We start from the raw sequence: 15,359 nt of genomic DNA, 5'->3' as shown, positions 1-15,359 counted from the left end.
ACACAAATGACGACCGGGACACCGGGACCAAATGACGACTGGGACACTCAAAGAGAAAGCGACTCTTTCTCAAAGAGAAAGAGAAATGTTCGATTAGCAATCACCATCAACAAAGCACCGGGACACAAATGACGACCGGGACATAGGGAAAATAAATGACGTAATAAAACTAAAATAAATGAAGTAAAAAACTAAGAAAACTAAAAAAAAGGTAAAAACTACAAAAAAACTAAAAAAAAAACTAAAAACTAATAAAAAAAGGTAAAAAACTAAAAAAACTAAAAAAGAAAAAAAAATAAGAAAAGGAAAAAAACTGAAAAATAAAGGAGAAAAAAAAATAAAAATAAAAAAAACTAAAAAGGTAAAAACTACAAAAAAACTAAAAAGAATAAAGAAAAAAACTAAAAAAACTAAAAAAAAAAGTAAAAACCAAAAAAAAACTAAAAAGAAAAAAGGGGATAAACACAAAAATGTATTTCATCATATACTAATTCAAAAACGAATACAGACCGGGACACCGGGACACAAATGACGACCGGGACACAGGGAATATAAATGACGACCGGGACACAGGGACACAACTACAACGGGGACAACAGGTGGCACAGGGGGATATATAAATGACGAAGGGGACATAGGGAATGTTCGATTAGCAATCACCATCAACAAAGCTCAAGGGCAATCATTAGAATCATGAGGTATAACTAAAAAAAATACAAAAAAGGTAAAAAACTAAAAACTAAAAAAAGGCAAATTCGAAAACGAATGTATATACAGACCGGGACATCGGGACACAAATGACGACCGGGACACCGGGACACAAGGAGTATAAATGACGACCGGGACACTCAAAGAGAAATTACAGACTGGGACACCGGGACACAAATGACGACCTGAACACAGGGAATATAAATGACGACCGGGACACAGGGACACAACTACAACGGGGACGCCGGGGGCACAGGGGGATATATAAATGACGACGGTGACACAGGGAATGTTCGATTAGCAATCACCATCAAAAAAGCTCAAGGGCAATCATTAGAATCATGAGGTATAGATCTGAATACAGATTGTTTTTCCCATGGACAATTATATGCTGCATGTTCAAGAGTCGGTAAACCTGACAATCTATTTATATGCACAGACAATGGGACATCGAAGAATGTTGTATATTCGCAAGTTTTATGTAGTTAATAACATATATATATATATACTAATACTAATAATAATAACTCACTGCAGCACCAAGCCGCCTGAGGCCAACACAGCTACGCACGCTCCTCCTCCAACCTAATCTATTTAAAGCCTCCCTCTTTACACCCTCCCAGGAAGTTCCCATTTCGTTTAAATCTTTATTTATGACATCCTCCCAACCCAGACAAGGACGACCTGCTTTCCGTGTAGCCCCAGACGGTTGGCCAAAAAGGAAAATCTTCGGTAATCTGTCATCCTTCATCCGTAGAACGTGGCCTAGCCATCTCAACCTTTCTTTCATTATAGCCCCAGAAAGCGGGATTGAACCACACTTTTTGTACAACCTACTGTTTGAAATACGGTCAGTCAGCCGGGTACCCAGAACAATCCGTAGGCAATTTCTCTGGAAAACATCTAGTAAATTTTCATCTGCTTTTCGGAGTGCCCATGCTTCAGAGCCATATTTGACCACTGTCATCACTGTAGCTTCCAATATTATAATCTTGGTTTGTAGGCTTATCTTTCTATTCTTCCAAACTTTTTTTAACTGTGAAAAAACACCCTGAGCTTTAGCTATTCTACTTTTAACATCTTCACTGCTCCCACCATCTTTACTAATAATACTACCAAGGTAACTGAAGCTCCCAACCTGATCAATCTTTTCGTTACCTAATGTCACCTGTTCATCTTCACTTATTCCTAGCCTTAGTGACTTAGTCTTCTTAACATTAATTTTCAAGCCTATTTTAGCACCCTGAACTCGTAAAACCTCTAAAAATTCGTTCATTTTGCTCACACTTTCATCTAATATGCTTAAATCATCAGCATAATCTAAGTCCAGGAGCGTTCTTCCTCCGCATTTGATTCCATGGTCTCCAATTGCCTTTTCTGTGCTCCTTAAGACGAAGTCCATCAAAATGATCCATATAAAGGGGGATAGAACACAACCCTGCTTAACTCCTGATTTAATACAAAACCAGTTGCTAACCTCATTTCCTACCTTAACCGCAGCAGTATTATTCTCGTACATAGCGCAGATCACTTTAATGTATTTTTCTGGTATACCATATAACGATAAGACCTTTGTTAACGCTGTTCTATCAACAGAATCGAAAGCTTGCTCATAATCGATAAAACTAAGGACCAAAGGTGTTTGACAACGAAGGGACTTCTCAATTATTAACCTAAGAGTGAAAAAATGGTCGACACATCCTCTACCTTTTCTAAAACCGCATTGTTCTTCCCTTAAAACTTTGTCTACAGCATGTCTCAGTCTAAAAAGTATCATATTACTCAGTAACTTGTTAAATATATATAATGATATATGATAAGTTCATAAAAGTTGAAGTCCTTCCGACCATTCATTCGAAATGCAGCCAAGTTATTTAAGATTGATATTTACAATTTGGTAGATAAATCCTTCGAATTTTCAATACCGTATAATCAAACAGTTCGTGGTAACGAACTGTAGTAAGGAGCGACCCGGCTCAATAGTAACCAAAACTCTAAAAAATTCAATTTTGATATCAATAGCTAAATCAAAAGAAACGCATTTTAATGCTGATTTTAAATATATAAGTTTCATCAAGTTTAGTTTTACCCATCAAAAGTTACGAGCCTGAGAAAATTTGCCTTATTTAAGAAAATAAGGGGAAACACCCCCTTTAAAGTCGTAGAATCTTAACGAAAATGACACTATCAGATTCAGCGTATCAGAGAACCCTACTGTAGAAGTTTCAAGCTCCTATCTACAAAAATGTGGAATTTTGTATTTTTTGCCAGAAGAAAAATCACGGGTGCGTGTTTATTTTTTTTTTTATTTTTTTTTTTTTTTCTTCTTTTCCCCAGGAGTCATCGTATCGACCAAGTGGTCCTAGAATGTCGCAAGAGAGCTCATTCTAACGGAAATAAAAAGTTCTAGTGCCCTGTTTAAGTAACCAAAAAAACTGGAGGGCATCGAGGCCCCCTCCCACGCTCATTTTGTTCAGCATAGTCCAAAACCATAATAACTATGTCTTTGGGGATGACTTACTCCCCCACAATCCCTGGAGGAGGGGCTGCAAGTTACAAACTTTGACCAGTGTTTACATATAGTAATGGTTATTGGGAAGTGTACAGACGTTTTCAGGGGGATTTTATTTTGTTTGGGGGTGGGGCTGAGGGGAGGGGGCTATGTTGGAGGATCTTTTCTTGGAGGAATCTGTCATTGGGGAAGAAAAATTCAATGAAAAGGGCACAGGATTTTCTAGCATTACTAAAAGAAAACAATGAAAAATAAATATGAAAACGTTTTTTCAAATGAAAGGAAGGGGTAGCATTGAAACTTAAAACGAACAGAGGTTATTACTTATATGAGGGGTTCTAAAAATACTTTAACATAAAGAGCGAGGTATTTAGGAGGAAATAAATACCTCGCTCCTTATGCTAAAGTATTTTTAGTAATTTCAACTATTTATTCTACGGCCTTTCTGATTCAGGGGTCATTCTTAAAGAATTGGGACAAAACTAACGATTTAGTGTAAAGAGCGAGGTATTAACGAGGGTAAAAACCCCCTCGTATACATAATAAAAATATAAGATTATGAAAGTTTGTTACGTAAGTTAATTCTTAAGTTACGTATATTTTTTACTAATAAAAACATTCATTAAAAATTAAAAGTTCTAGTTGCATTCTTAAGTAACCGAAAAATTGGAGGGCAACTAGACCTCCTTCTCCACCCCTTATTTCTCAAAATCGTCTGATCGAAACTAAGAGAAAGCCATTTAGCCAAAAAAAGAATTAATATACAAATTTCATTTTAATAATTTATGTGAGGAGAGCCAAAACGAAACATGTATTAATTCAAAAACGTTCAGAAATTAAATTAAAAAAAAATAATTTTTTAGCTGAAAGTAAGGAGCGACATTAAAACTTAAAACGACCAGAAATTACTCCGTATATGAAATGGGTTGTCCCCTCCGCACTCCCTCGCTCTTTACGCTAAGCTTTAAATTGTTTTAAAAAGTAGAATTGTGGTAAAGAGTCAAACTTTAGCGTAAAGAGCGAGGGATTGCGGAGGGGACAACCCATTTCATATACGGAGTAATTTCTGTTCGTTTTAAGTTTTAATGTCGCTCCTTACTTTCAGCTAAAAAAATTAGTTTTTTTTTATTTAATCATAAAAAAAGAACAATTATCAGTTTGACCCTATCTTTAAACCACAGCTAATATATTCGGGCTATGGACTCGAACTATAGAAAACAAATTTAAAGGACTTTTAAAAATTATTTTGGGAAAAAAATAGAAAAATCACCGACGATTGGCCGTATCTTTGACCTTTTAAAAGTAAAATAGCATCCGAGAAATGGACACAAGATAAAGAGGCGATTTCGTTTAAAAAAGAGAGAAAAAAAAAACAAAAGATGTATTGCACAACACAAAAGAGGAAAGAATTCTATTAAATTGTACTTAAATAATCTCATTATAATTGAAATAATTATGATAATTATAATTTGATGTATTTAAAATATGTCCTTATAAACTGTTAAAAAATGTAATTATATATTCAATAAAAATATAACATATAATCTAAATAAAAATGATTTAAGTAATTATAATTAAAACATTATCTTAATTACTCTGGATTCTTTGATTACACAGCTATCGGTCATTTGGTATTTCACTGCTGGAAAAACTTCCCCTATCTTAATATTTTTATCTCTAATTCCATGGTTCGTAAAGAAAACAACAAAACAAGAAAAGAAAAGAAGAAACTAAAAAAAAGAATTGCTAAAAAACAAAAAAAAAAACAGAAAAAACTAAAAATGGAGAAAAACTAAAAAAATTATAAAGGAAAAATTAAAGAAGAAAAAACTAAAAAAAATAAAAAATTCAAAAAGATAAAAACTAAAGATAAACAAAAAAACGAAAAAAAAGGCTAAAAAAAGAAAGACTAAAGGGAAAAAATAAAATACAAAAAAGTAAAAAAAAATAAAATAGGTAAAAACAAAAAAAAAACTAAAAAAGAAAAAAACAAAAAAGAAAAAATTAAAAAAACCTAAATTAGGTAAAAAACTAAAAAAACTAAAAAGAAAAAAAGAAAAAAACTAAAAAAAGAAAAAAAAAGAAAAAAACTAGAAACAAAAAAATTAAAAAGAAAAACACTAAAAAAGAAAAAACTAAAAATTAAAAAAACTGAAAAAGAAAAAAAAACCAAAAAAAGAAAAAACTAAAAAATAGAAACTAAAAAAGAAAAAACTAAAAACAAAATAAAAATTTAAATTAAAATTAAAAAACAAGGGATTATAAGAACTCAAAAACCTTAAAAGAGTAAAGCAAAACTTTGAAGCTTAGTAGATATCATTGTTAGAAATGGGCTTGCTTTAATAATCAAATATCTAAAAAAAACATCAATAGAACACAAGGGACAATGAGAATTTATATATAGAAGCCTGCCGCGTGTCATGCTTGGGCCCGGCGGCGAAGCCACCGGGACCCAGATAGCATAATATAAATACTTACAGTACTCTGGAGAGCTTCATTGTCATCGTCATCATCATCATCATCTGGTGCTGTCACAAAATAAGGACCTAACAAATCTCCCAAACCTTGTTCATGGGACAGCTTTTTACAAAATAAACAGACCCAAGAGCTGTCAACCGTGTCTTTGTCCTCGGTTAGAATTATATTCGCCTTATAGAGGCGCTGCTGGTCTTTTATAATCTTGACCAATTTCTTTTCTTTGTTTTCTTCTTCTTGATCTATAAACTTAATTGACTTAATGGAGCTTGATCGACTAGTGATATTAATTTTAGGTCCTTTTATTTCCACCTGTTTCTCTGTCTTTGATTTACTAGAGGATGGTATGTTAACTTTTCCACCAAATCGAGGATCTATGCTAAGATTTGGCTGATTTCTTGTATCTTTGTTTTTCCTCTTTTTCCCTTTGCCTAAAAATGTCATAAAAATATATTAATAATAATTAAGCACAAAGGCCATAGCTAAGACTCCAGTTCTGGAAAAAAATGTACAAAAAACGTGTAAAATGAACAAAAATGAAGCAGAATCAAACAGTTCGTGGTAAAGAACCATAAGTAAGGAGTGACTCGTGCTAATAGTAACAGATACTCAAAAAAATCTAATGACGTCAAAAGAATAATACATATCATACATAAAGTATGCATAAAAAGAGTTGGCTTTTAATGGCGATTCAAAATATATAAAATTTTAAGACTTTGATTATTGAAAAATTTGAAATTAGTAATCAAAAGTTACGAGCCTGTAAAAATTGGTCAAATTTCAGAAATTACGAAATTTTGTATTTTTGTTCAAGAAGGTTGGTCACGGACGCGTGTTTTTGTTTGTTTGTTCGATAGTTTTTTTCTTATTTATCTTTTCCGTAAAGAGCGGGGCGTTGAGGAGGGGACAACCCCTTTCATGTACAGAATAATTTCTGTAAATTTTAATGTCGCTCCTTACTTTCAGTAAAAAAAATTCTTTAAATTTTCGTTTTTTATTTAATTTCTAAACATTTTAATTAATGTAGGTTTTGATTTTAGTTCACCGTGCTAATAAAAGGAACCGTATAATTAAAAGGAAATTTTCAAATTAATTTTACTTTTTTTGGTAAAATGGCTTTCTCAAAGTTTTGATCTGATGATTTGAGAAAAAGGGGCGAGGAAGGGGATTCTAGCTGCCCTCAAATTTTTTGGTTACTTAAAAAGACCACTAGAACTTTTAATTCTATTTACGAACGTTTTTATTAGTAATAAATATACGTAACCTACAAATTAACTTACCCTACGAACTTCTTTATTCGTATTTTTTTTATTAAGTATATGAGAGTATTCGCCCCTTCGTCAATACGTCCTTCTTTACATTAAAGTTCGAATTTTGTTTCAATTCTTTAAGAATGACCGCTGAACCACAAAAGCCGCTTAGATAGAATAAACAGCTCCTTTGAAATTGCTAAAAATACTTTAGCGCAAGAAGCGAGGCGTTGACAAGGGGCCGATCCCTCTCATATACGGAATAATTTTTATTCATTTTAAGTTTTAATATTGCTCCTTACTTTCAGTTGAAAAAACTTGTTTTTTTTAGTTAATTTCTCAACGTTTTTGAATTAATGTAAGTTTTAATTTTGGATCACCGTATATGAATAATTAAAACGAAATTTTATATTAATTTTACTTTTTTTTGCACAAATGGCTTTCTCAAAGTTTTGATCGGATAATTTTATTTACAGACGTTTTTATTAGTAATAAATATAAGTAACTTACAAATTACCTTACGTAGCGAACTTCTATATTCGTATATTTCTACTACGTATATGAGGGGGTTCTGTCCCCCCTCCCGTCAGTTCCTCACTCTTTACACTATAGTTCGAATTTTATTCCAATTGTTTAAGAATGATCCCCTGAATCACAAAGGCCATTCATTTAGAATAAATACCTCTTTTGAAATTACTAAAAATACTTTAGCGTAAAGAGCGAGTATTGAGGAGGGGAGGAACCCCCTAATGTTTGTAATAATTTCTGCTCGTTATAAGTTTCATTGTTGCTCTTTACTTTCAGTTGAAAAAAATTTGTTTTTTTATTCAATTTCACATTGTTTTTACAAACAATGCTGAAAAATCCAGCCCCTTTTCAGGCAAAAATTTTCTTCACACATGATAAATTCCTCCATGAAGAGATACTCTCACGTAACGTCCTCGTAAACGTCAGTATACTTCGTCAATAACCAATACTTTATGTAAACAATGGACAAAGTTCATAACTTGCAGCCCTTCCCCCGGGGACTGTTGGGGATTAAGTCTTCCTCAAAGACGTATTTATTAGATCTTAGACTATGCTGAATAAAATTCAATCTCAAAATTCTGATCTATTGACTTTGGGAAAAAATGAGTGTGGGAAGGGGCCTAGTTGCCCTTCAATTTTTTTTAGTCACTTATAAAGGAAACTAGACTTTTAATTTTCGTTAGAATGAGCCCTCTCTCAACATTCTAGAACGACTGGGTCAATGTGATCACCCCTGGAAAAAAAAATAAAATAAAAAACAAAACACGCATCCGTGATCTTTCTTCAGACAAAAAATTCAAAATTCCAAATTTTTGCAGATAGGAGCTTGAAAACTCTACAATAGGGTTCTCTGATACGCTGAACGTGATGGTGTGATTAAGATTCTATGGCTTTTAGGGGGTGTTTCCTCCTTTTTTCTCAAATAAGGCAAATTTTCTCGAGCTCGTAACTTTTGATGGGTAAGACTAAACTTGATATCACTTATATATTTATCATTAGCATAAAAATCCAATTCTTTTGATGTATCTACTTGAATAAAAATTCCCTTTTTTTTCAGAGTTTCTGTTACTATTGAGCCGGGTCGCCCCTTACCACAGTTTGTTCCCACAAACTATTTGACAAAATTTACAAAGTCTAATGTTACCCATCAAATGCTATCAGCCTCAGAAAATTTGCCTCGTTTTGAAAAAAGGAGAAAACCTACCTCAAGATGTCAAGCGATCCGAATGAAATAAATTTATTAGGCTCAGCATGTCAAAGAACCTGTCTGTGGAGGTTTGAAGCTTTGATCTACAAAAATATGTGATCATTTTCCCATGGATTATCTACCGAACTAATGGCCCTGTAATATTGGCAGAGGGCTCATTCGAAAAGAAATCAAAAGTTCTAGTGCCTTCTTAAGTGACCAAAAAGATAGTAGGATATCTATTTCCCATCCCACTATCTTTTTTTTCTCTAAGGACATCTGATCAAAACTTCGAGACAGACATTGGATTCAGCATAGTTGAGAAGTCTGATAACTACGCCTTTGTGGATAGTAACCTCTCCCCAGGGGAAGAGAATTTTTGTACCATATAGTATTTGTTATTGGGAATGAATAAAGTTTAAAATAATAGTTCACGAAAGAAATTTTAGTTCCAAAGTCTGTCGCTAGAGTAACTCATGTCGTTAGTGTCTACGAGAGTCTTTCCAGACATTTTTCAGGGACCCTAAATGGGAAGAAATAGACGACGGCAAAGGATAACCCAAATACGAGCCATTATTGTATCGAAGCAGTTTTTCCACTTCTACTTATTTTGGTAGAATACATATTTTCAGACTAATCTACCTCCAAATATTAAATCTATTTATCTAATTAATCGGGATGTATAGCAATTTTACACGTGAAAAATTATTGGACTTTCTTTCTGCTCATCTTTTGCTTAATATAGATCTTTAATTTTCTTTGAAAAACCCCTTTTGTGGATTTTTTTTTTTGTATTAATTTGAGGAAAGAGTCAGTGAGGCAGAGTCAGAAACATAAAAAGGAATCTTAAGGTCATCATTATTACGGTTTTCAAAGGGACTTCTTTGAACAAATCCTTTTTTAAGATTACCTCCCTCCCCTCTCCTCCCAAGACCCCTCCAAATTCTTTGCAGGTAAGCGTAAACAGTAGTATTTTATATTAACCTTGCAATGGTTCTGCAATAAAAGGGGAGCTATTACAAAAAGTCACCTGTTTTACAGGCTTTTCGAATTTCATACTGAGAGAAGATTGGGAGAAGTCGTAAACCTCCCTCTTCCCCCTTTCTCTCTCCTAATATATTTATCTGGAAGCTCTACGAAATTTCAAAGGTATAGGCCTAAATATAAACTTTTCGAGGCTTCAGCCTCTCCCCGCTCACAGAAATATCTTTGAAGCCTTCACCTCTATAGCTTATTTACATCTACACAACACTGTAAATAGAATACATTATCCTAAAAATAATTAAACTCAGTTAAAAGAAGCTACAAAATAATTGTTTATACTATCAGCTTATTTTGTATTGACTGCCTGTAGCTTTAGAAATACAAAAGCCGTGTCATTTCGACCTCTGAAATAGGAATGTAGATTATACGACTTTTTAAAATTTTAAATTGATTTGCTACAAGATAATATTCAAACAATTGTATTTTGATCCTCTCTGATACAAAACTGTTGTCTTGTCCCCCCCCCCAAATATTGCAGAAAACACTAATTGCTGTGGCGTTATCTCTTTTGCTAATTAAAAAGAAAACTTGATTTTCGATTGAATGAGCCCTCCCTCTGGTAACCTAGGACCATTGGTTCGATGCTATCTGCATCTGGCATCTGTCAACATAGAAAATATGACTATGGAAGTGGCGCTACCACTTAAAGGCAAATCTGCCACAAAAAACCTGAGAAAACTTGCCTTGTTTTAGAAAAAAGAGGGAAACTCCCCCTAAAAGTCATAGAATCTTGATGAAAAGCATACCATCAGATTCAGCGTATCAGAGAAGTTTTAAGAGAGGTTTTAAGGTCCTATTTTAAAAAATGTGGAATTTTGTATGTTTTGCCCGAAGAAAGATCATGGATGGGTGTTTATTTGCTTTGTTTTTTCTCCCTAGGAGTAATAGTATCACCTCAGTCGTCCTAGAATGTCGAAAGAGGGCTCATCATAATGGAAATTAAAAGGTCTAGTGGCCTTTTTAAGGGACCAAAAAATTAGAGGGCAACTAGACCCCCTCCCACGCTCATTTTTTGGGCCGAGTCACTTCTTAAATTTCCGAGAAATATTTGTTGTCGTATTCGTCTACTTAAAGTTTAAGCCAATAAAACCTTTTAATATTTCTAAGAAGGAGGCGAGTCTGGAAAATGGAGTGGGAACTGAGAATAAACTTGAACTGTTTATATTTGCATTATGCCAGGTACGGAATCAAATGAAAGACAATGTATTAATACGTTGCCTAAAAAATTTGATTAGCGCCTTATTAAAAAGATAATCATTGCACCTGACATCTTTTAACATAGAAAATATGACTATGGAAGTGGCACTACCACTTAAAGCAAAGCTGCCAAAAAAAAAACGAGAAAATTTGCCTTATTTGAGAAAAAGGGAAAAACACCCTATAAAAGTAATAGAATATTCATAAAAATTACACCATCAGATTCAGCGTATCAGAGAACCCCCTGTTGTTGTTTCAAGCTCCTATCAACAAAATTGTGGAATTTTTGCCAGAAGAAAGATCAAGGATGTGTGTTTATTTGTTCTTGTTTTTTTGCAGGGGTGATCGTGTCAATCCAGTTGTCCTAGAATGTCGAGAGAGGGCTCATTCTAATGTAAATTAAAAGTTCTAGTGCCCTATTAAAGTGACCAAAAAAATTGGAGGGCAACTAGGACCCCTCTCAGGCTCATTTTTAGGGCTGAGTCACTCCTTACTCACAGTTCGTTACCATATTTGATTTTAATTAAACTCATGTATGCCACGACAGTGGCAAACTCGTAAAGATATACAGAAATACATACCAAGGTTTGATGATAGCCTTCTTAGCGAGAAGAGAAACATTTATTGTCGCATTCGTATACTTAAAGTTTAAGCCAATAAAAAGTTTTCATGTTTCTAAGAAGGAGGGGGGCTGGAAAATGGGGTGGGAACTGAAGATAAAAACTTGAACTGTTTTATAGTCGCGTCATACCATGTGAGGAATCTAATGAAGGACAACATATTAATACGTTGCCTAAGAGATTTGATTGGCGGCTAATTAAAAAGATAATCATTGCATCTGGCATCTTTTAACATAGAAAACATGACCATGAAAGTGGCACAACCACTGAAAGGCAAATCTACCACATAAAACCTAAGATATTTCTAAGAAGAAGGGGAGGAAAAAAAACTGCCGCTTTTTAGAATCAGTATTTAGAATATGATATTTGACATGGGATTATTATTCGGTTGATGGAGCCCGTGATAACATAATTTTCATAGCCAGTTTACTTAGCAGCCAGATCCAGTAATGACCTTTGCTAGCAACCAGGTTTCTTATGAATGCAAACGGTAACCCTCATTTGCATATACCCTGAACCTTATTTGCATATTCACCGTAGGACATAAAATCAACGTAATCAGAGGAATGACCACTTAGCAAACCGGTTTATTTGAAATCAAATGGAGTAGTAGAATCAGCAGAATCAGAGGAATGACCACTTAAGTAAACCGGTTTTACTTTATTCCAAATGTACTAGTAAAATTACCATAAACAGAGGAATTGCCTTCTGGGCCGATGGGGTGTGGGTTGCCAAGGGATTCTTGCAGCTACAACTGAGTAGGGTAGGTTCATTTTATCAGATGTTCTAAGGATTATGATTCGCTTTTGGTGAGCCGGGAAAGATTGTTTTTGGAGGGTTGTGTGTCCCTTACGGTTACAATTTCTGCAAGAAGGGTCTGACTCAGGGCATTCACTAATTGCGTGGCCTGTTTTCTCACATTTAAGGCAAGACGGATGGGACTGTTTGCAGTGTTTTTTGCTGTGGCCGTGGGCCAGACAAGTGGAGCATTGTAGGGGCTTGGGCTTATAAATCTTGTAAAAAAGGGACATACTGTACAAGAATATTTCTCTACTTAGCTCAACTTTGCAGGAAATGAGAATTGAACGGCTTGGGTGAAGAAAACCTTCTTTGTTTAAACTTAGCCTTAAAGTAGTTGAAGGATTGATGAGAAGGCCTGAATAATCTATTGGTTCAGTTTGCATTTCCTCCACTTTTACACTGGCATCAACACCATACAGCACATACTTGTGTAACTTTTCCACATCTTTTTTTGTGGCTAAAATTTTTGAGCCATCAAGATTTATTTCTTTGGATTTTGACAGGACATGGTCTGCCGCCTGAGAGGACGTAAAGTAAATATCAATAGACTCGTACTGCTTGAAAACAAGTTCAAAATTTACCTTGGTGATCAGAAAGACAGCTATCCTAATTTCCATTATTCGATATTTTGAAAAGGGTTGGCCATTGGTTTTCTTGATTGAGACAGTATAATAATTGGGGTAATCGCCAGCACTAGTTTCAGGGACACTTGAAGAGAGAGGTTGCACTATCACTGACAAACGAGTTTCATCCTTTTTCCTCTTTTTGCCAGGAGTCTTGCCTATTTCATTAGAGTTAGTTTCGTCTAAGGCCTAAATTCCTGACAAATGGCTAACTTTTTTGGATCGCGTAGTTGGAGGGGGGGTTCTAGGAAGAGTTTTAGAGGTAGGTTGGAATGGTGACTGGCTAAGGGTTTCAGTGGGAGTATCCTTCTCGGGTGGTAGCCTTAGGGGCTTTTTCCCGTCATTTGCTCCGACAAGACACTGCAGATTCACGAACTGTTAATCAGTTTTAATTCAAGGTTACTTGACCAAAAGTAAATATTAGCGATAACACCAATATATTCAATTATACACTATGATAAATAATAACTCACTTTGTATGAAGTGAGCAATCTCTCACAATTAAATCCGCAAGTTTTTTGCGCAATTTCACACAGTACAGTACAAAAAATAATCCGATTAGGTTCATAAGCTAGTTCCTTTTAGTTCGGATACCAAACTCATACAGTTCAGATACTAAACTCATACTGACACTAATTACCACGAACTGTTTGATATGGCTCTTCACTTTTCACTGAAAAACTTTCTGCTTAGAAAAATAAGTTAAGCAAGTTTAGTCAAGTTACAAAGTCACGTTAAGCTAAGGCTAAGTTAAGAAGGTTAAATTAAAGTAAACTTAACTTTATCAAGTTTGAGCATAGTTAAAAGAAATTAGTGAGATTTTCGAGGCTCATTTTTAAATTAGACTCTTCTGAATATTTCTTATGAAATTCACAGAAAACTGGCAAAAACTAAAAAAAATATTCTTAATCGATAAAATCAATATTTGGACTTTGAAGCTTATATATATATATATATCTATATATATATATATATATATATATATATATATATATATATATATATATATATATATATATATATATATATATATATATATATATATATATATATATATAATATATATTCATAAATATATATATATATATAAATATATATATATAAATATAAAAATATATATTATATTATATAAATATAAATATAAATATATATATAAAGGTTACCTGAATTTTTTCAACACCAGGCGTGACAGAAAATATACACGACGCAGGGCTGGAGTAGGCATTTACTGCCTATAAGAGACCAGGCAAGAATTTTCTATCAAACAGTTCGTGGTAAAGAAGCGACCCGGCTCAATAGCAACCGAAAATCTGATTTTATTCATTTTAATTACTATGACTTTCTTTTATCAAACAGTTCGTGGAAAAGAAACAACCCGGTTTAATAGTAACCGAGTAGTGTTAAATATATAGTTTTCATCAAGTTTAGTTTTCCTCGTCAAAAGTTACGAGAAAAAGGAGGAAACATCCCCTAAAAGTAATCGCATATTAATGAAAATCACAACATCAGATTCAGTGTATCAGAGAACTCTACTGTAGAGGTTTCAAGGGGGTATAGATGCCAGATAGGCACCTATCTGGAATTTTTTGGAATTTTTTGCCAGAAAAAGATCACAGATGCGTATTTATTTGTTTTTTGTTTTTTTTTTCATCTAAAGTTTCTTACTGTTTTAAAACTAGAGTTAAGAGAAAGAGTCAAACTTTAGCGTAAAGAGCGGGGCGTTGAGGAGGAAAAGCTTCTTTCATATACGGAGTAGTTTCTGTTCGTTTTAAGTTTTAATGTTGCTCCTTATTTTCGTTTAAAAAAACTTGTTTTTTTATTTAATAACTTCAAAAGAGCTATTTATTCTTATTAACCTGTCTTTGTGATTCTGGAATCATTCTCAAAGAACTGGAACAAAATTCGAATTTTAGTGTAAAAGAGCGAGGTATTGACGAGGGGGAGAACCCCCTCATTTACGTAATAAAGATATACGAATGTAGTTCGTTGCGTAAGTTAATTCGTAAGTTGCGTGTATTTATTACTAATAAAAACGTTCGTAAACAAAATTAAAAATTCTAGTGGCCTTTTTAAGTAACAAAATAAATTGGAGGGGGACCAGGCCCCCTCTCCCACCTCTTTTTTCTCAAAATAGTTTAATCAAAACTTTTAGAAAGCCATTTACCCCAAAAAAGTGAAATTAATAGGCAATTTCGTTTTAATTATTCATGTATAGTGAGCCAAAATCAAAACCTGCTTTAATTCGAAAACGTTCAGAAATTAAATAAAAAAACAGGTTTTTTTAAGTGAAAGCAAGGAGCAACATTAAAAGTTAAAACAAACAGAAATTATTCCGTATATGAAAGGGGCTGTCCCCTCCTCAACGCCCCACTCTTTATGCTAAAGTTCGATTCTTTTTCACAACTCTACTTTTTA

At 33.8% G+C, this 15,359-nt stretch overlaps 1 protein-coding gene across 1 annotated transcript in view; it reads right to left on the bottom strand.

Annotated features, from left to right (window-relative positions):
* LOC136027731 (transcription factor 20-like) overlaps positions 1–15,359 on the bottom strand; it is a 35,284-nt gene that overhangs the window by 17,190 nt on the left and 2,735 nt on the right. Inside the window, exon 2 of the mRNA XM_065705189.1 lies at positions 5,699–6,126. Coding sequence (XP_065561261.1) covers positions 5,699–6,126 — 428 coding nt within the window. The remainder of the gene's footprint in view (positions 1–5,698; positions 6,127–15,359) is intronic.

Source organism: Artemia franciscana, chromosome 1 (genome assembly GCF_032884065.1).
Source record: "Artemia franciscana chromosome 1, ASM3288406v1, whole genome shotgun sequence".
Taxonomy (NCBI): domain Eukaryota; kingdom Metazoa; phylum Arthropoda; class Branchiopoda; order Anostraca; family Artemiidae; genus Artemia; species Artemia franciscana.
The sequence above is the reverse complement of the archived record's forward strand: the minus strand, read 5'-3'. Positions and strand labels throughout refer to the sequence as shown.